Source organism: Pyrus communis, chromosome 7 (genome assembly GCF_963583255.1).
Source record: "Pyrus communis chromosome 7, drPyrComm1.1, whole genome shotgun sequence".
NCBI lineage: Eukaryota > Viridiplantae > Streptophyta > Magnoliopsida > Rosales > Rosaceae > Pyrus > Pyrus communis.
The window spans coordinates 6,652,786-6,679,415 of NC_084809.1; the positions used below are offsets into that span (position 1 = coordinate 6,652,786).

A 26,630-nucleotide genomic window follows, 5' to 3' on the forward strand; every position below is an offset into this window, starting at 1 on the left:
AGAAAGAAAGTTAGAAATACTAACAAACTTAGAGATTGAGGCTTCACTACTACAATATAGGCTATCACCGGCGGACCAAAAACCGACAAGAAACCCCGATTTCTGTCGGAAATTTGGCAAAAATCCGACGTAAAACACTGCAATGTCGGATTGGAATAGCGACGCCATTGCTACCGTCACTAAAGGGCTTCAGCGTCGCTTTGTTCGCTTAATCCGCCACTACGCAGCGTCGGTTTAAAGCGACGCTGATGTTAACGTCGGTTTAAAGCGACGCTAGTCAACAATTAACTAAATAAAATATGCAAACTAGTGACGGTTTAAAGCGACGTTAGAGAACAATTAAATAAATAAAATATGCAAACTAGTGACGATTTAAAGCGACACCACCTTTGATAATAATAATTAAAAAAAAAGTCGAAATCTGTTTCTGTATTCGTTCTCAAATAATTATAACTCAAAAAAATTATATAATCGAAATAATAAATTTCAATTTTAGGCCAAAACAAACAATAATAAAAATAATTCAAAAGAAAAATAGTGCCATAATATACAAATGTTTTACATCTAACATTCCATATAATTTACAAAAATTCATCCTCCATGCTTTCCTGTGCTTGCCTTTGTCGAAGACCACATATTTTGTAGCTCCATAGTGCCATATATAATACTAGCAACTCCATGCTGCCATGCTTGCCATCAGATCAATGCTCCAATACTTTACTACTTCAACATTAAGGCTCTAATCTCTATAGATTAAACTCAGGTTTTATACCTTTAAAAAATTATGGATCTGCGATTTCCAGTGTCCTTGCTCTTCAGATCCAACATGCATAAATACAAAAAAAACAATTAAAAACCAAGAAACAAAAATAAATTTTCAATTTAAGCATAAAACTATTTAGAATACAAAATAGAAACTAAAATTAATAATCATAATAATTTAAAAATGAACCACCTTCAAGCTCTTCCTCCTCGAATTGGAGTTCTTGAGAATGTTGATCTTCAAACTGGTGATCCAAAGCAAACGGGGAAGGAGTTGAGGAAAAAATGAAAAGGAGGAAGAAGGGGACGCACAGATGAAATGGGGAAGGAGAAGAAGAAAGTCTGAAATTGGGGGAGAAATGAAAGCACGGTTGAAATGGGAAAGAGAGGGGTTTAAATATGGGTACTTAGTTTGCGTCCGTTAAAACCGACGCAAACGTCTGACACTTTTTTTGAAATTCACATAGCGTCGCTTTAATGAAACTCGCGTCGCTTTAATGAAACTAGCGTCGCTTTAAACCGACACAAACTTCTGACACTTTTTGAAATTCACATAGCGTCGCTTTAATGAAACTTGCGTCGCTTTAATGAAACTAGCGTCGCTTTTAACCGACGCCAACTTCTGACACACTTTTTGAAATTCACATAGCGTCGCTTTAATGAAACTTGCGTCGCTTTAATGAAACTAGCGTCGCTTTAATGAAACTAGCGTCGCTTTTAACCGACGCCAACTTCTGACACACTTTTTGAAATTCACATAGCGTCGCTTTAATGACACTAGCGTCGGTTAAAACCGACACTAAGTCTCTCCATCCATTCAAACAACCGGGAAATTTCCCGCCTAATATTTCAAATACTATAATTTTATATATATTAATTTTATAACCCTAAAAAATACTATAATAATTATATATATTAATGTAACAATTTTATACCCCTAAAAACTATAATAATTATATATATATTAAATTAAATTTTAAAAATTGGTGACCGTTGGATCAGTTTCAATATACATACCATTCAATTTCTTTAAGTGTTATACATACAAAATAAATAAATTTAAATCTACTTAATAAATATATATATATATATATATACACACACCATTGAACTTGATGGGATACAAATTCTATGGAACTTTTCGATGGTTATAAAACGAAAAACTAATTTAAATCAATATGTCGCTTAAAAGCGACACTGGGTTTCAAAATATTTAAAAAAACTAATTTAAATTGAAGATCGAATTCATTCATTCTATTCATATAGGGTCAAGGAATGTAGCTGTAAAAAATCATCAAAATCGGAGTTAAAATAACCGTTAAATCGTGATTTTTCGTTTATAACCGTCGAAAAGCTTTGTCCCGTTACTTGATCTCTGAATGTTTGTTTTTTGTGATTTTTTGCTGATGTGATCTTGAAGCATATGCAAACAAGTTTGACGGTTGGGATCGTTGAAATTAGTTTCGGAGAATTCGTATCCCATCAAAACAATAGATTGACTAATACTTAGAGTTTATTTATACTTTCATTAAGTATAACATAAGATTTTGTGGTATCTACTTGTGTAAATATTTTAATTTGAAGATCGAATTCATTCATTGTATTCATATAGGGTCAAGGAGTGTAGCTGTAAAAAATCATCAAAATCGGAGTTAAAATAACCGTTAAATCGTGATTTTTCGTTTATAACCGTCGAAAAGCTTTGTCCCGTTACTTGATCTTTGAATGTTTGTTTTTTGTGATTTTCTGCTGACGTGATCTCGAAGCATATGCAAACAAGTTTGACGGTTGAGATCGTTGAAATTAGTTTCGGAGAATTCGTATCCCATCAAAACAATAGATTGACTAACACTTAGAGTTTATTTATACTTTCATTAAGTATAACATAAGATTTTGTGGTATCCACTTGTGTAAATATTTTAAATTGAAGATCGAATTCATTCATTCTATTCATATAGGGTCAAGGAATGTAGCTGTAAAAAATCATCAAAATCGGAGTTAAAATAACCGTTAAATCGTGATTTTTCGTTTATAACCGTCGAAAAGCTTTGTCCCGTTACTTGATCTCTGAATGTTTGTTTTTTGTGATTTTTTGCTGATGTGATCTTGAAGCATATGCAAACAAGTTTGACGGTTGGGATCGTTGAAATTAGTTTCGGAGAATTCGTATCCCATCAAAACAATAGATTGACTAATACTTAGAGTTTATTTATACTTTCATTAAGTATAACATAAGATTTTGTGGTATCTACTTGTGTAAATATTTTAATTTGAAGATCGAATTCATTCATTGTATTCATATAGGGTCAAGGAGTGTAGCTGTAAAAAATCATCAAAATCGGAGTTAAAATAACCGTTAAATCGTGATTTTTCATTTATAACCGTCGAAAAGCTTTGTCCCGTTACTTGATCTCTGAATGTTTGTTTTTTGTGATTTTTTGCTGACGTGATCTCGAAGCATATGCAAACAAGTTTGACGGTTGGGATCGTTGAATTTAGTTTCGGAGAATTCGTATCCCATCAAAACAATAGATTGACTAACACCTAGAGTTTATTTATACTTTCATTAAGTATAACATAAGATTTTGTGGTATCCACTTGTGTAAATATTTTAAATTGAAGATCGAATTCATTCATTCTATTCATATAGGGTCAAGGAATGTAGCTGTAAAAAATCATCAAAATCGGAGTTAAAATAACCGTTAAATCATGATTTTTCGTTTATAACCGTCGAAAAGCTTTGTCCTGTTACTTGATCTCTGAATGTTTGTTTTTTGTGATTTTTTGCTGATGTGATCTCGAAGCATATGCAAACAAGTTTGACGGTTGGGATCGTTGAAATTAGTTTCGGAGAATTTGTATCCCATCAAAACAATAGATTGACTAACACTTAGAGTTTATTTATACTTTCATTAAGTATAACATAAGATTTTGTGGTATCCACTTGTGTAAATATTTTAATTTGAAGATCGAATCCATTCATTGTATTCATATAGGGTTAGGAGTGTAGCTGTAAAAAATCATCAAAATCGGAGTTAAAATAACCGTTAAATCGTGATTTTTCGTTTATAACTGTCGAAATTAGTTTCATAGAATTCGTATCCAATCAAGTTCAATGGTGTGTGTGTGTATCTATATATATTAAGTAGATTTAAATTTATTTATTTTGTATGTATAACACTTAAGAAATTGAATCGTATGTATATTTAAGCCAATCCAATGATCACCAATTTTTTAAAATTTAATTTAATATATATATATATATAATTATTATAGTTTTTAGGGATATAAAATTTAATTTAATATATATATAATTTAATATATATATACACACTTTATGTCGCTTAAAAGCGACACTAGTATTTAAAAATTATTAAAATAATGTTTACGTCGGTTTAAAAGCGACACTAGTATTTAAAAATTATTAAAATATATGTTTACGTCGGTTTAAAAGCGACATAAACATTTAATAACGTTTATAAGCAACAGTAAATCCGACGTCATGTTCAGTTAGTGTCGCAACTGCCTAATCCGCTACTATATTAGATTAAAGCGACACCACCCTCCGACACTATAGCCCCCTTTTGTAGTAGTGCTTGCATAAATGCAATATCTTAAAGACAGAATTTTACCCCTACTCTTGTGCTTATAGTTCGGTAGGCGTCCGTCTCCCAAGATTCAACAATCTATAATCCGAAGTCAAAGTACTTCAATCTTCAGACTCTAGCGAACTTTATATATTCCGTACTCTCAAGGCACGACTCGGAGGACAAACGAAGAATGAGAGAAATAGAGTGGAGAAACCCTATTTCTTAAGAGTAATTAATTATGTTATTTTCTACTTCTCTCATGGCTTAGTGTTACTAGGTTTATATAGAACCCGAGTGCCTTTTTCTAAACAGCATGACTAACTCTATATGTATGTTTTGCGGTTCGCACCACTTCTATAACCATGACAACCAATTAGGTATGACATAACTGTAAGTAAATTAGGGAAAGGTTACAACTATTATGTTTTGAATGCTACACGACAAGTGTTGCATTCTCTGCATGAAACACTTCACAAACTAATTTTTTTCATTCAAACTAATATTAAATTATTATATTATAATATTAAATATCCAAAAAGAGGTACTGTAAAACTTGGCTCTTTGACATTGTTCTCCAGAGTACGATTCTCTCCCCTCTTTTTTTTTCTCTCGTAAAAGAAAATGGAAAGAAAAAGAGAAAGAATCCTAGTCTTGTTCTTATTGGGGCCAAATCTCTGACATATAACATGCAAGGGTCTCAGTCTCATCTCTTACACAATACTCTCTTCAAGAACTTTTCGGATTGAATTTGACCAAGGAGTATATATATTAATCAATGAGATAAGATTGAAAGAATTGGTAGTCAACTTGACCTCCAACAACCAGCTACACTGCACCGAACTATTAATTAAGGTACTTTGGCTGGGACGTTCTGATCTAGAATAAGACCAGAAATACATGGATTGTTATTTCTAAAGGTCGCGATGAAAAAAATCAGACCATCAATTCTTGAGTTTTTATTCAATGTGTCCATCTTCTGTCTGTCATATATATATATATATATATATATATATATATATATATATATATATATATATATATATATTGTGTATTATAATTTAAGCAAAACAACAATACTACGTGACCGTATTAATTTTGAGTCTACCTCAAAAACATTTTGTTAGATCAACATTCGAGTTGAGGCTCATTACATAAATACTCTGGTTAATATTTTTAATTATTAAATTAACGTGTCTACATAAAGGGTAAATTACCTTGATGGTTAAGAATTTAATCCTCAACCTACTGCGTTTAGTGTTCAACTCCTTTTGATATTCGTATATTAAAAATAATAAAACGAAATTTGGTGTGTCTACATGGGTAAGTCTATGTACGTGTCCAATTCGCATGCATGCATGCAGAGCTCAAACTAGACACGTGTCTTTGCTTGAACGCCTGAACAACATGTATTTCTTTTTTTTAAAGGATAATATTAGGGAGATCAAATTTTTTAAACTCAATTTGCAAATCAAACGATATGATTGTAGATGATTGAATTATTAATTAAATGTCAATTAACGTACTTGTTTCTTATTGATGACACATTATTTGATTTGCAATTTAGTTTAAAAATTTTGATCACCTTACTATTACATTTTTTCATATATCGAGCGGAAAAGAATCGAAGATGCATTGTTTATCCTAGTTAAGTCAAACCTACGTACATGCGTACGTACTACTACTCTGTCCATTCAGCTAACAAAAATCTGCGTCCTCGCTCGTAAATATGCACTACTTCCATAATGTATACTGTCGTGTAGTAGCACCTCCCAGCACTATAAATTGACAATGGTGATCGTCGAAGTCTTGGCATTCACATCCTTCTAGTCTTTCTTGTTGGATTTTTGAGTAGCATAAGAGTTGGAGAATCATGAAAATTTTCAAGACTTTGATTTTGCTAGGCCTCCTGTTTGGCTCTGTTGTTCTCATCTCCTCCGCTGTTGAAGCCGAGACAACCAAAGATGAGAAGAAAGCTTCAACAAAAGATGAGAAGAAAGGTTAATTTATGAACTTCTGTATGTTAGTTAATATTGGTTTACATATTCTGCATGAAAATTTTCAAGACTGGTTTTGAAAGGCCTCCCGTATGCTAGTTTATACTTTACACAATCCACGTACCTATGCACCCATTACATTTGCACGATCGATCAAAACCACATATATGCACCCAATTATTATGGAACAAAGAAAATGTGTACAAGAATTTGATATGTTTTCAGTAAGTTCATAATAGTGTCGTAGTTCGAAATTACATATTCATATCTAGGGTTTTTTGTATTCATACTGCTCCGATATATGTACTGGATACTTGCTAAGGTCTACCAAGGGCTAAGATAGAGAGATATATGTTTGTGTATGGTGCAGTGGATAAGCCAAAGGAAGTTAACCAAGGTGGAGGTGGCAGATATTGTGGCCGGTGTTGCTATCGCTATGGCCGCTACACTTGCGGCGGACAGTGTTGTTGGCCTGAAGAATCAGAAGCGGTAGAGAATGAGCCAAAGAAAGTTAACCAAGGTGGAGGTGGCAGATATTGTGGCCGGTGTTGCTATCGCTATGGCCGCTACACTTGCGGGGGACAGTGTTGTTGGCCTGCTGAGCAGTCCGAAGTAGTAGTTACCGATGAAGGAACAGAATCAGAAGCGTTAGAGAACAATTTTGAAACAAAGCAGCCTGATGGATATGGCGGCTGGGGAGGAGGGGGACGGGGTGGCGGCGGCGGCGGCGGCAGGGGAGGAGGGGGACGCGCTGGCGGTGGCGGCGGCGGCAGGGGAGGAGGGGGACGCGCTGGCGGCGGGGGAAACTGAAGCCATATGCCTAGGTATAGGCTCGAAGCTAGACCAACAACTTAATATATATATATGAGAGTCTACATGTGCACATGTACAGAGTTGTAGAAAAATATGAATAAGCTCCGTGCATGCATGTATATAGGAATGGGATCATGTAGTATATATGCACAAGCATGAGAGCATGGCATACGTGTCAAATATCACCACCGATAAATTTGACCCTAGCCAGCTCCAAGACCGATGATAGTCCATGGAGCTCCTTCATGTGTTAAATATGTGTAGTTTGTAGCCCTTGTACTCATAAAGGGTAATGTTAGATGAAGCTATATATGTACTACTCTTTCTAATAGTACATATTGCCAATGAGACATCAAATGTTATCCACATCTATAATAACACCATTTTACGCCAAAGTAGAAGGGTTGATGGAAATTAAGTAAATAAAAATCTCTGGACTACTTCCAAAGTTTGGAATTAAGCAAGGTATTTTCGTCAAATGATAACAAACAGGGGAAAACGAAAACCAACAAAATACAGAAAAGTAAGGTCCAGGCATTCTTAGGGCTGGAAAAAAAATCTCAAAAATTCCGAATCATACAGAAAAAATTTCGATGCCAAACCGAAAAAATTTCGAACCAAAAATTCTAAAAATTTTGGTACCAATCTCAAACCGATCCTGAACCATTCGGTACGAGAATCGATCTTTCATTTTTCTTTTTTTCGGGAATCCAAACCGATATATATATATTATTTAATCAATCCACCGAGCAGTTCCTCCGGCCAATAACTTTTCTTTACTACCTTTTCCTTTTTTTATTCTTTCTTTGCCTCATTGCTGCCATCTTAGTTCTTTATTTCTTGAAACCATCATGTTTTGTTTCTTTCTTTATTCTTATTTCTTGAAACCATAACCATCTTCTTTCTTGAAACCATCAAATAAGAAACCGTGGTTTCTTCTCCACAGTTCCACCGACTCCCTCAGGTTTCTTATTTCTTTTATTTCTTGAAACCAAAGACCCTCTCTCTCTCCTTCCACAGTTCCACCGACTCCCTCAAATGCAGAAGCAAGCCTTCGTTTGCTTTCTCAATCTTCAAAAGCAGCCACACCCGCAGCCTGCTCTTCCCAAAACACCATACCCATTGCAAGACATGGAAAAGCTCACACTTCGATGATGATCAGTACCTGATTCTGTTCGATGCACTTTCCAAAGCCCTCCGACTCCCGAAGGCAGCAAAGACAAGCCCAGGAATGAGAGGGATAGAGATGGGGGTGGGGAGGTCGACGAATCTAGGATGAGGTGTGGCCGTGTGGGCTGGCAGGGAAGGTAGGAGGTCGATGAATCCTGAACCATACTGAAATCCAAAATTTGTTTTGGGAATACTGAAATTTCCATTCGGTTTTGGTTTCGAAAACCTTGTCTTGCAAAAAATCGGTTTGGAATTGTGATCCCATTTTCGGTTTGGAATTCCATACTGAACCAGCCCTAGGTATTCTCATCCCGGTAATATTGCTAGGAGACTAATGTGGATTCAATTTTATAAACTAATGACATAAATTTAGTATTTGAATTATTAATTAAGTATTAGTTAACGTGCTTTTTTTATTGATGACATATTATTTAATTTGTAAATTTAGTCCATAAATTTAGTCTACCTTGCTAGCATTACACATCTTCAACCTTTTATTTCTTATCAAGTATACAAGCCAATCACAGACCTGTTGGAGTTCATCTTTATTCATGTTTGTACTTAGGGGGTTGGGTCTCATAGTCATTGTGGAATAATAAGACCTGACTAATCTGTAGGGATTTAGATTAAATAGCACCGGGATCTTCTTATTAGTGTCGACTTGAGACTGAAGGGGTTCAAAGAGTCTAGAACTCTAAAGTTGGCGTGAGGATCAAATAATAGGCTCTTCACGTGAGTTGTAGAGTTCTTCTATGGACGAAACTCTATGACTTGTGCCAATATAAATACAAGTGATCTCTGCACACCTAATAGAAGCACCAAAGTTCTCTACTCCCCATTGAGCCGTTGCATCTAGGGTTCGTAGTGTGTAAAATGTTTTCTTGAGTTTTAATTAACGGTGAAAGATGTACATGCATGCTGGCTGCAATTCTATTCAACGCTCATAAGATTCTCCATGTAAGTGTTATATTGTGTTTTTAGTTGTTTGTGATCATTAAGATCAAACACGAGGAAATTTTATAATGGAGGTATTTTTGTTGAGAATGAATCCCAAGAGACCTTGTATGGGCTTATAAGTGTCAATTAGTTTTATGGTGAACTCAACTTTCTTTATGGTATTATACCAGGTTGTCTCACGTGTGAAGTCAAATAGTCACACGTGCTCTACGTCACTCCGTTGTGTTGTCCACGCATTGGGCTTGAAAATTTGTTACACGAGAGCATGTTGCAAATGAATATGACCATAAATATGAATGCTTCTTTCTAAAAGAGTAAGGATGAAAAGAATCAGATCAGAAACATCAATCGTTGAGTTTTTATTCCATGCAAATGTAGAAATGTATAATCCTATAAATGTTATAATGAAGACAGACGATATTATTAATATGTTATTATGAGTGTCCCACATCAGGAAAAGGAATGACCTTATATGTGCTTATAAGTAAATTGAGTGACTTGGTGCACCTGTGTTCACACGAGGAACAATCTGCTTTGATATTATAAAAAAAGTTGAGTTTTCACCGTAAAATCAGTTAACAATATGAGTAGTAGCTCAACGTACTTATAAGCTTATGAAAATTCTCTTCTTTCATCAATATGGGATACAATCTTAACACGCTCCCTCATGTGGATGAATTTTGAAACCTAACACTTAGACAACATAAATTGGATGGCGTGGAGCATGTGCGATCGTTGAGCTACACACTTGGATAACTTATTCTAATACTATGAAGAAAGTTGAGGTTCCACCATAAATCAATTGACATGGTGAGTAGTTCAACTACTTATAAGCACATGTAAGGTCTTTTTTTTCTCGATGTGGGATTCATACTCTTAACTAGACCTGACACTTTACACGATCCATTAACACGACACGTAAACGACAAGAAAACAATGAGTTTTGGGTCGACACGATAACTAATCGGATCATACGATTAGAACCCGTTAATAGGTTTACACGAGGGTGACACGCAGGTAACCTGTTACAACACGTTAAGAAAAATGTTATTTTGATGGTTTTAATTTTTTTAACTAATAAAAAAACTTATAAAATACAATATCCATAGTGTATATGTATATATTGTATATCAAATATGTATTATTGTATTATTATTCTATATAAATTTTAAAAATTTAAGTTTTATTTATTTAGTTATTTTTATAGTATACTATAGGCAAAGAGTGAGATAAAAAAATTACAAAACACATTAAAATAAAAATATCAAGTAATTTAAAAATACCAAACACATTAAAAAGGTATAATAATTAATTTACAAGTGCGAAAAATGTGAAAAAATAGGCAAACGCTCATGATCGCATCCTCTACGCTTTGAGGATGGGTCCATCGCCATTTAAATTTTGAGAATCATACAAACCCTCTTGAATAGTATATTTAAGGGAGTTCAAAATAAATAAAGTTGATAATCATTAATTTACAAGTGTGAAAAATGCGAAAGCAGATATAAACGCTCGTGATTGCATCCTCAACCTAAAAATGCAACTCTCTTCGTTTGTATATCCTTGAATATTTGGTATTTGTTAGTAATGTACTAATGTTTTTCGTTAGGCTCTTATTTTGGAGTATGTAATACTTAAAAAACAATTTTTTTATTAATGTTTCAAAGTAATATTTATGTGACAATGTGATATGCATATACAAATTTAGTATTGTGTTTTCCATTTTTTTTATTTTTTTTGTCAATTTATATTTTTCATTTTCATTAGTTCTTGATTTAAAATATATTTTCTTTAATGGGTGATGGGTCGGGTCATATTATCTAATAATATTAACGGGTCGATTTCGAGTCGGGTCATATTACCCGTTTACTTCAATGGGTGTTACACAATACGACCTGTTAATGACACACCCCGACCGAGATCGGAGCGTGCTGGCCGTCACACAAAGGTGACGTAGCCATGTGCACGTGCGGAAGCCAATAAAGTAGTAATATAAGAGTACGAATAATTAAAAACTAGCATACAAAGTACTAAAACAAGTGCTAGCGTAAGTGAAATACAAATTCAGAGCAGGTCTATAGCAGTCCAAACGAAGATTTCGACAATAGTACACCCGAAGGTGACCCTACAATGGTGAGTGTCTGTCAGAAACGCCGGAAAAGCCCTCTGGGGAAACCACCGAAACTGCTAAGCAACTAGAACCTGGAGGGGCGCAAAACAAAAGCGTGAGTGGGCAAAAACAAAGCTCTTTGAAAACTATTTAGCAAAAATACATTCTAACCCCTCGCCGTAAAACCTGTATACTTCCCAGAAATAAACATATATACGTATGTATAGATATGCCAAACATGCTCAAGGGTATGCCAATCATGCTCAAGAATATGCCATGTCAGAACCTCATAATGAAATGCAAGTGCTCAGGTATAAATCACATCAATAGCATAACATCTGGCAGCCGGAGTCACCTAACGTGACATGTACGGCTGCATGTAGAGCTCATATCTCAAACTCAAAAACTGAACCTGCCCACGAGTCGGAACCACCTAAAGTGGTCTGTACGACAGGCCTGGGTGTAATACATATGTACGCTCTAGTGCTACGATCACGTGAAGGCTGTGCGAATAATCGCGGGTCACCTACGAGTCGGAACCACCTAAAGTGGTCTGTACGACAGGACTGTGCACCTAACTTGGATCCAAGCTGAGCGTGTGGTGCGGGAGGTGAACATCACGTGAAAGACTATGCCCTACTCTGGGCGGGAGCACTAACACCGGGGGTACAGGTTATGAGCTCACTAAGCATCTCAACTACTGCTGAATGTAAACATGAATACCACTTACCTGGCACTTACCTGTGCGTCCACAGCACCCAATATGCATATGCATATGCATGCCACTACTAATGCATGCAATGATGCATAAACGATAATAATAAAGTGCATGGCATAACATAAATAACCCTTTTTAAACAATTTCTGGGAATATAAATGTATATAGGTATATACGGAAAACAAAAGCCCACTCACTGGTATGTGGAAGGGTCGTAGCCCCCTGCCTCGAGTGCGAACGCTCGTCCTCGGGGTACGTGTCACCTATATGCGAAATAACTATAAAAACGTTAACTTTAAAGCACATAACCAACTTCTTGTAATAACTTCTCATACATTGCTCAAAATGGACAAATGAATATACCAACGTGCTCTACACAACCTCAGGATCACAACCATATTTTTAGAAAAAATTTCCTCCGCCGCACGCGCCCCCACGCGCCGGCCACGCGCAGGCACATGCGGCGCACACTAACGGCGTCAACTGACGCCGTGAGGAATATTCTGTTATTTCTAACGGATTCCGTCAACGGCGTCAGGAATATTCCGTCACCTTCTCCATTCAATCTCCGGCGCCGTCGCCGGCGCCGGAAAACTGGGAAACCTGCAACTCGAGTTTTCTCACTCGTTTCTCAACCGTTTTTCATGATTTTAACACCAAAATGAAGCCCTAAACTAGTAGAACATGTCCCAACAAGTTTTAAGGGCTAAAACTTACGCGATCTTACCTGAGCAAACAACCAAAACCGGCTAACTTCGAGCAGGACGATCCCGACGTCCAAATTCGTCCAACGAAGCACTCCGAGGCTCCTTGGGACCTCACTAAGACACCTATGAGCTTCAAAAATCCAAAAACATGCTAGATTAAGTTTGCATGAATAGTGCTCAAAACTGCCATTGTCGAAACGACATGAAAACGTTAGAGTTCCTACCTGAAAATGGTATGGTTGCACTCGCACGAGCTTCACGAGTTCGAAGGTGTCCCTAGTTTCTTCGATCTGTGAGGATTTGGTGGGTTATGGGTTTGTCCGTACGTATTAAGGTGAACGGGAAGGGAGAGAGAGATGAGAGACAGAGACAGAGAAAGGTAGAGAGAGACAGTGAATGTGCAGGTGTGTGTGTGGCCCAACACATGCCACAACACACAAAACAACCAATAAACATGACGAAAACGAACTAGGGGCAAATATGTAATTTCACGCGTGCGTTTTAATAATCCCGGGACGGGATGTCACAGTTAAGATATCGAGTATGTCACGAAAACGACACGAACACAAAAAACACGACACGAATAATAGGTCTACTCTCAACATCGATGACCATGTCTCGAGTGCATATTGAAAAATTAGTCTGATCAAAATTGAGATTGAGGCTCATCATTAATGTCAATACCTACTCCAAAGAGTAATGCTATGGAGATCAATTTTTTTAAACCAAATTGCAAACTAAATGACGTGTCACTAATAAGAAACAATCACATTAATTGACACTTAATTAATAATCCAATTATCTACAACCATATCATTTAGTTTGCAAATTTGGTTTTAAAAATTTGGTATCCCTAGCATTACTCTACTACAAATTATAATTAATTTATTAATTATTTAATTGATGTATTTACACAAGTGATAGATTGTATTTATAGTAAACCACTATGTATCGGATTCAAAATTTTCATCTACTGTAGTGTATATTAAGATAGAAATATCTTTTGAATGTAATATTTTTAAAATAATAAATAAAAATCACACTGTATATGTGGAGAAATTTTTTCATCTAGAACTGGAACATGGTGGGCCTTTGGGCTGGAGTACGTGAGAGAGAGTGGGGTCATTACATGGAGTAATGGTAGGCCTCAATGTGAGGAGGGATGGAGTATGCATGTGGGCTTTATTGTGTCTGGGGCTGCATTGACACGTAGTCCGAATGCTAGACCCTATAAGTTCTGATCAAGTAGTGTGTGTTGTTGTAACTTGTAAGACTAAATTGACCTTTAAAAACAACGAAGAAGATGAAGTCATAGCTAACTTCAAGAGTAAAATTCTCCTCTCTTGTAGAAATATGCTCTACTCATAAAAGGTCTAAGTTTAATAACAAGCCAGTTTTTTCTGTGAGCAGTGACCATTATTTATATAAACAAACAATCCTTATGGTTCTCTTATTAGAACTCACATTGAGCACCAAAATAGTATCCTTATCAAATTATAAGTAGTAAAAAACCAATTTACGTACTAATAAAGTCTAATTCCATGTAAATTATGACAAAATAACCCCCTTTCCGTAAACCTTTTATGCACTAATTTGAATCAATCGACTGAAAATTAATCACTTTTTATATTCTTAAATAGGTATCCAGATTCGCATGCATGATGAGCTTAAACAAAACATGTCTTGCTTGAACGCCTGAACCACCTGTGTTTATCCTAGTTAAGTCAAATGTACTTACCCCATACGTACAATACTCTTTCCATACTGCTAACTAAAATCTGCTTCCTCGCTAGCTAGTAAATGTGCACCACTTCCATAATGTCTACTGCTCGCCTGCTAAACCCCCTTATTTTGTCATTTGATAGCACCTCCAGCACTATAAAAACAATGGTGATAAACCTTAGCATTCACATTCTTCTAGTCTTCTTTCTTGTGAGATTTTTGGGTAGCATAAGGTTAATTAGAGAATCATGAAGATTTCAAGGCTTTTTTTTTTTTTTTTAGGCCTTCTGTTTGGCTCTGTTGTTCTCGTCTTCTCCGATGTTGAAGCTGAGACATTTAAATATGAGAAGAAAGGTTAACTATTAATTAGTGCATGCAGTCTTCTTTACTTTATGTATGCTAGCTAGTTAATATTGGTTTACGCAAAATTGTCTGTTTTTTTTTCCTTCAAACTCACTATGCCTCAGTTTTAAATAATTGAGCATCATCAATATGTTTACACTTTTACACGTTCGATGTACCTATTGTAATGATCCAATTGAAGAGCAGATCAAGGATCAAATAAGATGACACTTGTCAATAGATAAATGAGTGAGCTATTATGGGTTGTTATAAGTTAGTTGAGATAAGAAGGAGAGTTAGTTGTTTAGCTAAATATCAGCTAAGTAAGGAAGAGCTATATTGGCTATCAAGAAATCAAAATAGAGTTTCACTTTCTCTCTTTCTCTCTCTCTCAAGTTCTCTCCCTCTCTATTTTTCTGCATTATGTGAACCTCTCAAAAAACAAACTCATCAATATTAACATGGTATCATCGCCGAGGAATGCAATGGTGCTTCTGCACCTCCATTAAAAGCATCGTTTTTCTTTCTCTAATCCTCTGTTTTGCAAACTGCTGTGATTTTACAAATTTGGGGTCTTCTCTTATCCCCGAGTTCTTCACAATTATGTTCTTCTTCGATTGCCTTCTACGTGTTTGGTCAAAAGTCTCAGTGAAAGTTTCTTCTCAAAGTTCAACAATGGTGATTGTAGACCAATTGAGAATTGTTCAGTCTTTGATTACAAACCTCAGTTCCATGGTTCCCACTTCGGTTACAGTGAAGTTGGATGATTCTAACTATCTTACTTGGAGTTTCCAGATTAAGTTGCTTCTTGAAAGCCATGGCATCATGGGGTTTGTGGATGGATCAAGAAAATGTCCTCCAAGATTTGATAGCAAGTGGTGCAAGTTTGCATATTTCTCATATTGGCACATCAACATTATCTATTTCTAGTAAACACTTGCTTTGAAGAATGTTTTATATGTTCCAAAGATCTCACAACACTTGTTATCCATCTATCAATTGTGTAAAGACAATTGATGTCGATTCATATGTGATGATACTTTCTTCTGGGTTCAAGACAAATTCACAGGGACAATCATAATCAAGGGGTTGTGTAGAGAGGGCTATTATTATATTCATTTCAACAAACCAAAGAAGTTGTCACCTGCATTACCTCATAAGCACACATGCTGTCTAGCAAAACCTGTTAATACAAGCCTATGGCATAGAACACTAAGACATACATCAAATGCCATTACTTCTGCTATTCTACATCAAAATAACATCTTTGCATCACTTGATACATGTCAATCAATATGTACACCTTGTCTGGAAGGAAAGTTTACTAAGCTGCAGTTTAATTTTCTTATAACTAAGTCTGTACAACCTCTAGAGGTCTTACATAGTGATGTATGGGGACCTGCCCCTTGTTATCTCATGAAGGATTTAGGTATTATATAACCTTCATAGATGAATGTACTCGATATACATGGGTTTCCCTTTTGCATAATAAATCAGAAGTTTTTGCAACATTTGTGCATTTTTATGCCTATTTGAGTACTCAATTCTCTACATAACCAAAAATTTTACAAAGTGATGGTGGGGGTGAATATGTAGGATCCAAGTTTCAACATTTTTTGTCACAAAAATGCATGTTACACCAAAGATCTTGTCCCCAGACCCTAGAACAAAATAGGTTGGCAGAAAGGAAATATAACATGTTGTAGAAACTGCAATCACATTGGTTCAAACTGCAAGTTTACCTGCTAAATTCTGGTTTCATGCTTGTGTTGCAGCTACATATTTGATTAATAGAATGTCATGTGCTGCTTTACAAATCAAATCCTCTTAACAGTTGTTATTTAAACAAGTTTCAGACATTAATCATTTGAAATTTTTGGTTGTACATGCTTTCCACTGCTTAAACCATACAACAGCTCTAAGATATAACCAAAAACAAAAACTTGTGTTTTCCTTGGTTATGCAAGTCATTATAAAGGCTTTATTTGTCTAGATATTACAACAAAAAGAATATATATATCTAGGCATGTTTTGTTTGATGAAACAACCTTTCCATATTCTAGGGATGCACAATTACCCAAATTCATAGAGTCATCATCTGCAAGTATACATGAGCATTCTCAAAGCCCTCTAACAACATCTGTTTCATTAAATAATTAAGTAATATCACTTGCATCTCATAATCATTCATCAACATCTCAGACCACAGAGTTCTTGACCTTGCATTCATCTAGTGCCTCAGATTCTTTGACAACATCTAGAGCTTCAGATTCCTTGAATACACTTACATCCAGTACTTCAGAGTCTATTGACTCACCTTCACAGAGTTCCAATAGAGTACAACAGTCTCACTCTTCTATACAATATCTTATCCCTGTGGATCCTGACTTTCAACATAAGCAGTTACATGTTGTATTGCCAATACCAATGAATGTTCATCCTATGCAAACAAGATCCAAAAATGGAATATTTAGAAAAAAGGCTTTCTTAGCTTTTGTAAGCTATTCTTAGCCATCTGTCACAGAACCAAAAACCTCAAAGCAGCTTCAAGAGTTTCAGAGTGGCAAGATGCCATGATAGAAGAAATTAATGCCTTACATACACAGAAGACTTGGTCTTTAGTTCCATTACTACCTGAAAAGAACCTAGTTGGTTGTAAATGGGTATATAAGATTAAGAGAGATGCAAATGGATATGTTGCAAGGTACAAAGCAAAGATTGGCGGCAAAGGGGTATAGTCAGGAAGAAGGAATTGATTATGGAGAGACTTTTAGCTATGTGGTAAATTCTACAACTATCAGGTTGATTCTAGCATTAGCTGCATAATTCAATTGACCTCTTAGACAAATGGATGTGAAAATGCATTTTTGCATGAAGTTCTTCATAATGAGGTGTATATGGAACAGCCTCCCGGATTTCAAAGTTCAACACATCCTTCCAACTATGTTTGCAAGTTACACAGGTCTTTATATGGCCTTAAACAGACTCTTAGAGCCTGGAATTACAGGTTCACAAGTTTTTTACCAGGTTTAGGGTTCAAGGCTTCACAAGTTGATCATTCTCTGTTTGCTCAGCATTCATCCAAAGGCATTGTGATTTTGCTGCTCTATGTTGATGATGTGAAACTTATTGGTAGCAGTTCTGAATTAATTTCAGATGTAATTACAGATCTCACAACTGAATTTGATATGAAAGATTTGGGGAAACTGCATTATTTCTTGGGGTTGCAGATTAGTTACATAACATAAGGGTTATTTGTGTCACAAACAAAGTACATCAATGAATTTATTAACAAGGTTGATTTACAAGATTGTAAGCCTTATGCTACTCTATGTCTCTCATATCACATATTACTTAAGAATGATGGAAAGCCATATCATAGTCCTGATCAATACAAAAGCATTGTTGGAAGTCTTCAGTATTTCACATTTACAAGACCAGATATAGCATTCTTAGTGAATCAATCATGTCAATTCATGCACAATCCTATGGAATCATGCAGTCAAAAGGATCATCAGATATCTCAAAGGCATTTCAAATCTTGGTATTCAATTTAAACCAGGACTAATACATCTTCAATCCTACAGTGATACAAATTGGGCAGGTGATCCAAATGACAGAAGATCCAGTTCAGGCTTTGTTATCTATCTTGGTTCAAATCCAATTTATTGGGCATCAAAGAAGCATCACACAGTTTCAAGGTCTTCCACAAAAGATGAGTACAGAGCTTTAGCAATCACAGCTGCAGAACTAGCTTGGATTATACAGTTGTTTTGTGATTTACATGTTGATATTCATCTACCTTCAGTCATATATTGTGACAATATCTCAGCAATAGCTCTCTCAACAAATCCAGTGTTTCATGCCAAGTCAAAACACATTGAGATAAACTATCACTTTGTGAAAGAAAGGGTCACCCGGGGAGATCTTCATGTACACCATGTTTCTTCTGCTGAGCAATCTGCAGATATACGTACAAAAGGCTTGTTAGCACCTTTGTTTCAACAACATTATGGCAATCTTATGCTCAATTCACTTGAGCATACGATTGAAGGGGGATGTAAGGATCCAAGTGAAGAGCAGATCAAGGGTCAAATAAGATGACACTTGTCAATAGATTAATGAGTGAGCTATTATAAGTTGTTACAAGTTAGTTGAGATAAGGAGCAGAGTTAGTTGTTTAGCTAAATATGAGCTAAGTAAGGAAGAGCCATATAACAACCATTGTAATCATAACTTGGCTATCAAGAAATCAAAATAGAGTTTCACTTTCTCTCTCTTTTCTCTCTTTCTCTTTTGAATTCTCTCCCTCTCTATTTTTCTCCATTCTGTGAACCTCTCAAAGAACAAATTCATCAATATTAACACCTATTCACCCATTACATATGCACAATCGACCAAACCACATGTAGCTACCCAATTATTAAATTTGTCATAGTGTACAAGAATTTGGTTTTGTTTTCACTAAGTTCATTATAGTGTTGCAGTTCGTAATTTAATAACATATAGCTAGGATTTTGTATTCGTACTGGCTCCAGTATACTTGATATACTCTCCCTAAGTTCGATTAAAGGGCTAACATATATATTAACTTCTATACATATGCAATTGATGAGGCAAAATGAGGTAACATTATAGATGATGCAAAAACATTGGGATGGGGACACGGATACTGGCATGGACATTGGCATGGATATGGACACAGATATGGACATGGGCATGAATCTGACCATGGATACAGACATTGGCCATAGTCTCAAGTGGTAGTTAACGATGAAGGGAATAATCAAAAGCAGTAGAGGACTATGTAAACACAAAAATTTAGTATCGAATGAAACAAGAACACGTGTACAAAGTAAATTTGTATTGATTTGAATTTGTAGGTTACAATCTTTGTTTACAACTTTTCCTCTGATTCAGTCTTCAAATTTGATGTAGATGCATAGGTTGTTGATCTAAGGGTCGCAATGACTTGATCTCGGCTGAACGATTGAACAATTGCTTTAAGTTTTGAGCTTGAAACAACGCTTGGATGGTCTTCACCTCAAAGTTGCGGCAAAGGTGATGTCGATGCGAGATTTCGTTGATTCAAGGGTCTTGGCGACTTGATCTTGAATTTTACGTCGTTACAAGTTTTGAGCTTGCAATAAAGTCTTGAAGAAATCGCCACAAGTGCTTGTTGATTCTTCAAGGGAATGCTTCGGCTTTGGTTGTAGTTCTTCGAAGAGAGCTCTGGTAGCGTATTAGTCTTCAAAGATTTGTCCAGAGGTTCTTCTGAATGTAGGATTTTCTACCCTGAATGTAGAAATTCTCGACCTTATGCTTGTTTAAGGACCTTTATTTATAGACTTCCAAAGCCATGCCTTTGGGTGGATTTGGCTTTGATTTGTGTCTTGATTCGTCAAAGGGAGAATTTAGGCATGTTTCGTGTCTTAATTTCAGCCACTTTCCCTTGCTTGGCCGAATTATAGGGCTTTCTTGCCTATTTTGTGAGCAATCTTCAATTCTTCTTTATTTTGTGAAGATGTTTTGGTTTTCTTTCCGGTTTTGAGAGATTTTGGGCCTGTTGCCAATTTTAAGGGGGATTTTCTCCCTTTTCCTGAATTTTGGGAATGGTTTACACTTCCTTTGCTTGATTTGTGTCATACATGTCATTAATGACTTGTCCATTTGTGATGAGTCATATGCCACGTGGAACTTTGCAATGCATCATTTGTATGCAAAGAAATTTACATGTCTACAGACAATTCTGTAATAAAGCAGCCTGAAGGATATGGAGGGCATGGAGGAGGCTAGGGAGGAGGTGGTCGTGGTGGCGGAGGTTGGGGAGGAGGGGGGCGTGGTGGTGGAGGTGGCTGGGGAGGAGGGGGACATGGTGGTTGAGGTGGCTAGGGAGGAGGGGATGTGGTGGTGGCAGAGGCCGGGGAGGTGGGGGACGTGGTGGATACGGGAAAGATGACAGCCACGGTCGAGGCGGTGGCGGAGGAAACTGAAGCCATATGCTCAGATATACTGCGTTGTAGGAAAATATGAATAAGTTTCATGCATATATATGAATGTATATGCATGCATGGGATCACGTACGTATGTAATGTTCTGCACTTTGTACTCATGATCCGCTGTGTTAAATGAAGCATTACATATAATATAGCACTCTTTCTAATGTTTTGCTTTTCTATGTGCTATATGCTGATGGAATCTGATAATTAAACGTCTTTCGAGTATAAATTAATTCGTACAAAACAATTTCACCTTACATTCAATTTTCTTAATTAGTTCAAAATTGCCACCACCTTCAGGCTTCGAAAGGAAATAACAGTTCAGTGTTTAATGGGATTCATGCAGTGAAACTCGACTACATTACAAATAAATTTAAAAAATAACGATGAAATTACAATTGCTGCAGTTTACGTTTTCTCATCTCTTCTTTTTGGTTGCCATGAAAAAGGCCAAGTTTCGGTAGTGAAGCAAGATGAATGAACGGAATCTAGTAGTGCAATTCACATGTTTTATGAGAAGCCCGATATTCAGCTTCGGTGGGTGATCTGTTTGTGAAGCCCAATGAGTCAATGACTTCACGTTTTTATTTTCAAAGTATTGTTCAAGTATTAAGTTTGAAAATTCATCGAAGTAAAAATGCTTGTTATGAATATAAATCTCACATCTGTTGAACAACTAGGAAATTATTAACTGCAAGGGCCAAACTTGGACGAGTAAACTATTGCAACCCTCCAACAATGTCTACGAAACGATGAGGGTATCTAATAATGGTTCTCTATATCCTAATACAATTATAATCCTATAAGTTCAGCTAAGTCTATTATAATTATAAGTTACTCAAGTTGTTGAATTGCTTGAATATTCCTAGTCTTTCTGCAATAACAGACTGAACACAAATTAAGTCTCGAAAACTCTGTGAACTCGGGAGGCCACATGCCAACACAAAACCCTCTCTGCTGAGCTCAATCTATACACGTGTCTCTTTTTACACTCTTTCGATCCAGATGAAGTGATAACTGAGACATGCACATGCACAAAGCCTACGTGCCAACCATTTCAGTAGCCAAGTACCTATCTAAGTGTTCGGATCTCTGTACTCATCCCATCTACCTAATTTAATTAATGGCGGTTGCGTATTTTACTACCTCCTCCTGCAATATAAATAAAGCCAAGCAAAAGCCTGGAAAAAGCATTGGAGTTCTCAAAGATTTCCATCCATAGAGACATTTCCTTCTGAGTGTGGTTTTATGAGTATTATGTTTGTGAAGAAAAAAATGAATAGTTTCCCGCGCTTGCAGCTGCTTGTGCTCGTTCTCATTTTTTCTTGTGTGGCCGCTCAAGTAGTGCCTCAGGATCATGAGACCAAAGGTTTTGTTCTTTCATTTATTCGGTTTAACATTCACAGCTGCATGAAATGTCTCGCATTAGAAGCTTTACAAACTTTGCAGACTAATTAATACGTAATTTGAACTATTTTGCGTACAACTAATTATTTTTATGGTGGAACTTACACTAACAGTATTTTAGTATCCTCTTTTCAAGATTTTCAAACACCAAATCCAATTTATTACATTTCTTACTCCATGTTTATATTTGATGAATAAGTGAAAAGAAAAAAAAAAAAAAAAAAAAAAAAAAAAAAAGAAAGAATATGGGTATAAAATTCTGGTGTAAAAATGGTTATGCAAGATGATTGGCAGAAGTTGATTATTGTATGATGTAAATAATTTTTTTCTTAAGAAAAATATTCTCATGGTTAATTCCTAAATTGCATGCATATTTGGGGTTTTAAATACTAGTTCACTGATCATTAGGTTTTAAATACTAGTTCACTGATCAGTACATATATGACTCGAGCAGGAAATGGGGAAGACAATACGGTAGACGATTGCATTCATTACGAGGGCTTCGGTCGACGTGGTAGGTGTGCTAGTTACGCTGCTAACCCTAAAATTGAAGAAGCCACACTAGAAACACGTAAGTAAACATCTGTCTTGTGAAATTTTCTTTCCCATTATTAAAGTATTTGGATTAATTTTATCTGTTTCAATGCTTAAAACAAGATGATCATATTCTTGCAATGAATTTCATTTGTTCAGAGGACATTGACCATCACCGCCCTGGGCACGGTGGGCATGGAGGTGAAAATGGTGTTCAAACTATCAGTGGTGGAGGACAAGAAGGGGGTCAAGTTGGTGGTGGTACTGGATATGGAGGAGGCCAAGGGGGTGAAAAAGGCGGAGGTGGAGGTGGATACGGTGGCGGTGGACAAGGCGGTGGACAAGGAGGTGGTCAAGGAGGTAGCCACAGCGATGGACAAGGTGGTGGTAAAGGACGCGGCCAACAAGGAGGTGGTCAAGGAGGCAGCCATGGAGGTGGACAAGGTGGTGGTAAAGGAGGAGGTGGTGGTGGTGGACAAGGCGGTGGAAAAGGCGGTGGCGGTGGAGGAGGGGGTAGAGGACATGGAGGCGGAAAAGGTGGCGGTGGACAAGGAGGAGGAGGCGGTGGCCAAGGTGGTGGAAAAGGAGGCGGTGGTGGCCAAGGTGGTGGTAGAGGAGGAGGTGGCCAAGGTGGTGGCGGACAAGGAGGAGGAGGTGGTGGATATGGTGGTGGGGGTAAGGGCGGTGGCAGTCAAGGACAAGGAGGAGGTAAAGGAGGAGGTGGCAGTGGTCATGGAGGTGGAAAAGGTGGAGGTGGAAGCGGTGGTGGTCAAGGACAAGGAGGTGATAAAGGAGGAGGTGGTAGCGGCCATGGAGGTGGAAAAGGTGGAGGCGGAGGTGGAAGTGGTGGCCAAGGAGGTGGTCAAGGCGGTGGATATGTTGGTGGCAGTGGAGGCGGTAAGGGACAAGGAGGTGGTAAAGGAGGAGCTGGCAGCAGCCATGGAGGTGGAAAAGGTGGAGGCGGAGGTGGTAAAGGCGGTGGTGGAAATGGTGGACAAGGAGGTGGTAAAGGTGGAGGTGGTGGTGGTGGTGGATATGGTGGAGGTGGTAAAGGTGGTGGTAGTGGCGGGCATCAAGGTGGACAAGGAGGAGGTAAAGGGGGCGGTGGTGGTGGATACGGTGCTGGCAGTGGTGGAGGTGGTGGATACGGTAGTGGCAGCAATGGTAGCCATGGCGGTGGTTATTAATTCTAGCCACCAAATCAGGGTGTATGTATGTTGAGTGTTGAGGAAAACATGAGTAAGCTGCGTTTGTGGGTTCTTGTATGTATGTATGTTCCATAGTCAATATATATATATATATATATATATATATAGAGAGAGAGAGAGAGAGAGAGAGAGAGAGAGGAGTCCTTTCACAAGAGGGATCTCTATCTTTTTAAAAAAATAAGATCACCCTCTTGATTGTTAGATTTGATTTGATTTTAATAAAATTGTGTAGTTAAAATTAGTGATTTAATCTCAACCACACAATTTTATTAAAGTTAATCCAACAATTAAGAGAATATCCTCTTTTTTTTTTAAATAGAGATCTCTTGTTAAAAGGCCTGTGTGTGTATATATATATAATATGAACATATGTATTAACATGTTTGCACCGACTTTCTTATATATATATAAAATATGAACATATTGTATTTTAACATGTTTGCACCGACCTTCTTATAACCTCAAATGATGTATGCTTAAATGGTGCCACGCTCGACTAGTGACACTCAAGTTATTTCCCAACATTCATAATATCAGCGATCGAGTATAAACTGCATACAATTATGAAGGGCAAGGTTATAAATTCTGCAGTTCTATACCATGAGTTAGTAAAAATAGATTAATGAGTGAAATAACAGCAAAGTTTGTACTGGGAATTAAAGAGAATGATACAGAGGATATTAATGAGATTTGGATGATTCAGTCCCCATCTAAATAAAATGTTGCAAGTTGAGTATAATTGAATCGTTTATTCCACTATTAGCTTTGTTACAAGGATAAGATTCCTTTAAACTACTCTTATTGGCTTATGCTTCTCTTTGATCCACCCTTTAAAGCTAATTAAATTGTTAATAAATTGCTATACATTATTTTCAAAGATGGGTTGGTGCACATATAATTTGGGAATCATGTCGGTGCTTCTTAGCCCAACCATGCATGCATATTCATAACATTTTACTGTTGACATGCACATGCATAAACAATAAGTCAATTTTGGTCCTCTTGCTTTAAGAGACAAACGGATCTCTTGTATGATATAAACCATCATCACGTCGACTTAACCACCAAAAATTGAAACGTACTAAATCATACACATCCGAGAATTCAAATCTTTATGGAAAACATCGAGATATATACATCTTGGTTACCTTTGTTTTCTTTGTCAACAACTACATGTGCCTTACTTTCACTTTACATACAAGGAAAATTGATGGTCAAGAGCGAACAGTGTTATGGGTGCGTAGTTGCTTACGCCCAAATATGCAATAATAACAATCAAAGAATTATTCACCACCACCGAGACTATTGCCACATCTTCTTTCTATTGATATTGTTCTACACCATCACTACCAACCTGTGTAGCAACATCACCTATATTTTCAAATTTATGGTGCAATTGCTAGTGCGACCATGCATGTAACAGGGAGCAACATGCCAAAGGAGACTTAATGTGCCAGTCCTTTTGCTCGCATGAGGACAAATCGAGAAAAATAAACACATGAGATTAAACACTTCGTTGCAAAGCAAATTTTTTTGGGCCATAAATAAAATAAGACATGTTATGGGGCTAATATATTTTTGTTCACACAAAGTTATACGACTCCGGTCCACCAACTTCTAAGGCCCATCAAGAATTCTATCCTAGAGCTTGGACGACACCCACTTCACTTCACACGTCTGATGGCTAGGACTCAACCTTCCTCGAAGCGCACCTACCACATAGATAATCAAATTCGAGAATATCTCGCCTCATTAAATGTCAATGAACACGGCATCCAGAGAGGTTAATATCACCGCATCAATTGTACAAAATGCCATAGGACACAGTTGATAGCCACCAACCAAGAATAGTAGTTATTTTCAACGTCAAATGATCGATCTACCCCTCCGCCAATTCAGCAATAAGATCAAGGTTGCTCCTTCTCCACTACCTATAAATAGAGTTAAAAACCTTCAAGATGAGGACCTTTGTCAAAATCAATCTTTACGATTATACAAACCTCAAGTGATTCTCTAATTAATCAACCCAACTGCTTTTCAGCACAACCCAAATTGTTCTTCAATAAAACGTCTAGTTTTTCTAGTACAATCTCAAAGCCTTCCTTCAAAGCGAACGCTGCCTACGATCCTTGAAATGTAAAACTTTTACAACTCTGTCACCACTGGTATGATTTGGTTGATGTGCAATTCCAACCACCATGATCACCTATTTGATCTCAATGTTTCCTTTTTAGTCCAGTCCAATGCCAGTGACCTCGATGGACTACTCGAGCATTATCTTGGCCTACATGCCTGAATCTTGCTAGAGTTTAATGTTTTCTTAACATTTCCAAGTCAACTTACTTTTCAAGTCATGTAGATTGGCTCATCAACCTAGAATTACTTTTGTAGACGTTTGTAATCTCGATTACATCAAAAAATGATTACATCTAGTTCCCTACCTTTATTTTCATTTCTACTTTCATTTTTAGTTATTACTTAGGCATGCACTTATTTTGCATTGGCTTTAAGTCATCCTTCACTCAAGGCATAAAAAAGAACTTAACGGAACCATCGGTCTCAATTGATGCACAATCATTTGGTCAAGAAGTTAGATC

At 36.8% G+C, this 26,630-nt stretch overlaps 1 protein-coding gene across 1 annotated transcript; it reads left to right on the forward strand.

The window, feature by feature from the left end:
• The first annotated feature begins 23,020 nt into the window (after window positions 1-23,020).
• Window positions 23,021-24,046, forward strand: LOC137740440 (uncharacterized). Its single transcript, XM_068480311.1, has one exon. It carries the CDS (start codon window positions 23,021-23,023, stop codon window positions 24,044-24,046), a length of 1,026 nt encoding a protein of 341 aa, XP_068336412.1.
• Window positions 24,047-26,630: the final 2,584 nt, after the last annotated feature.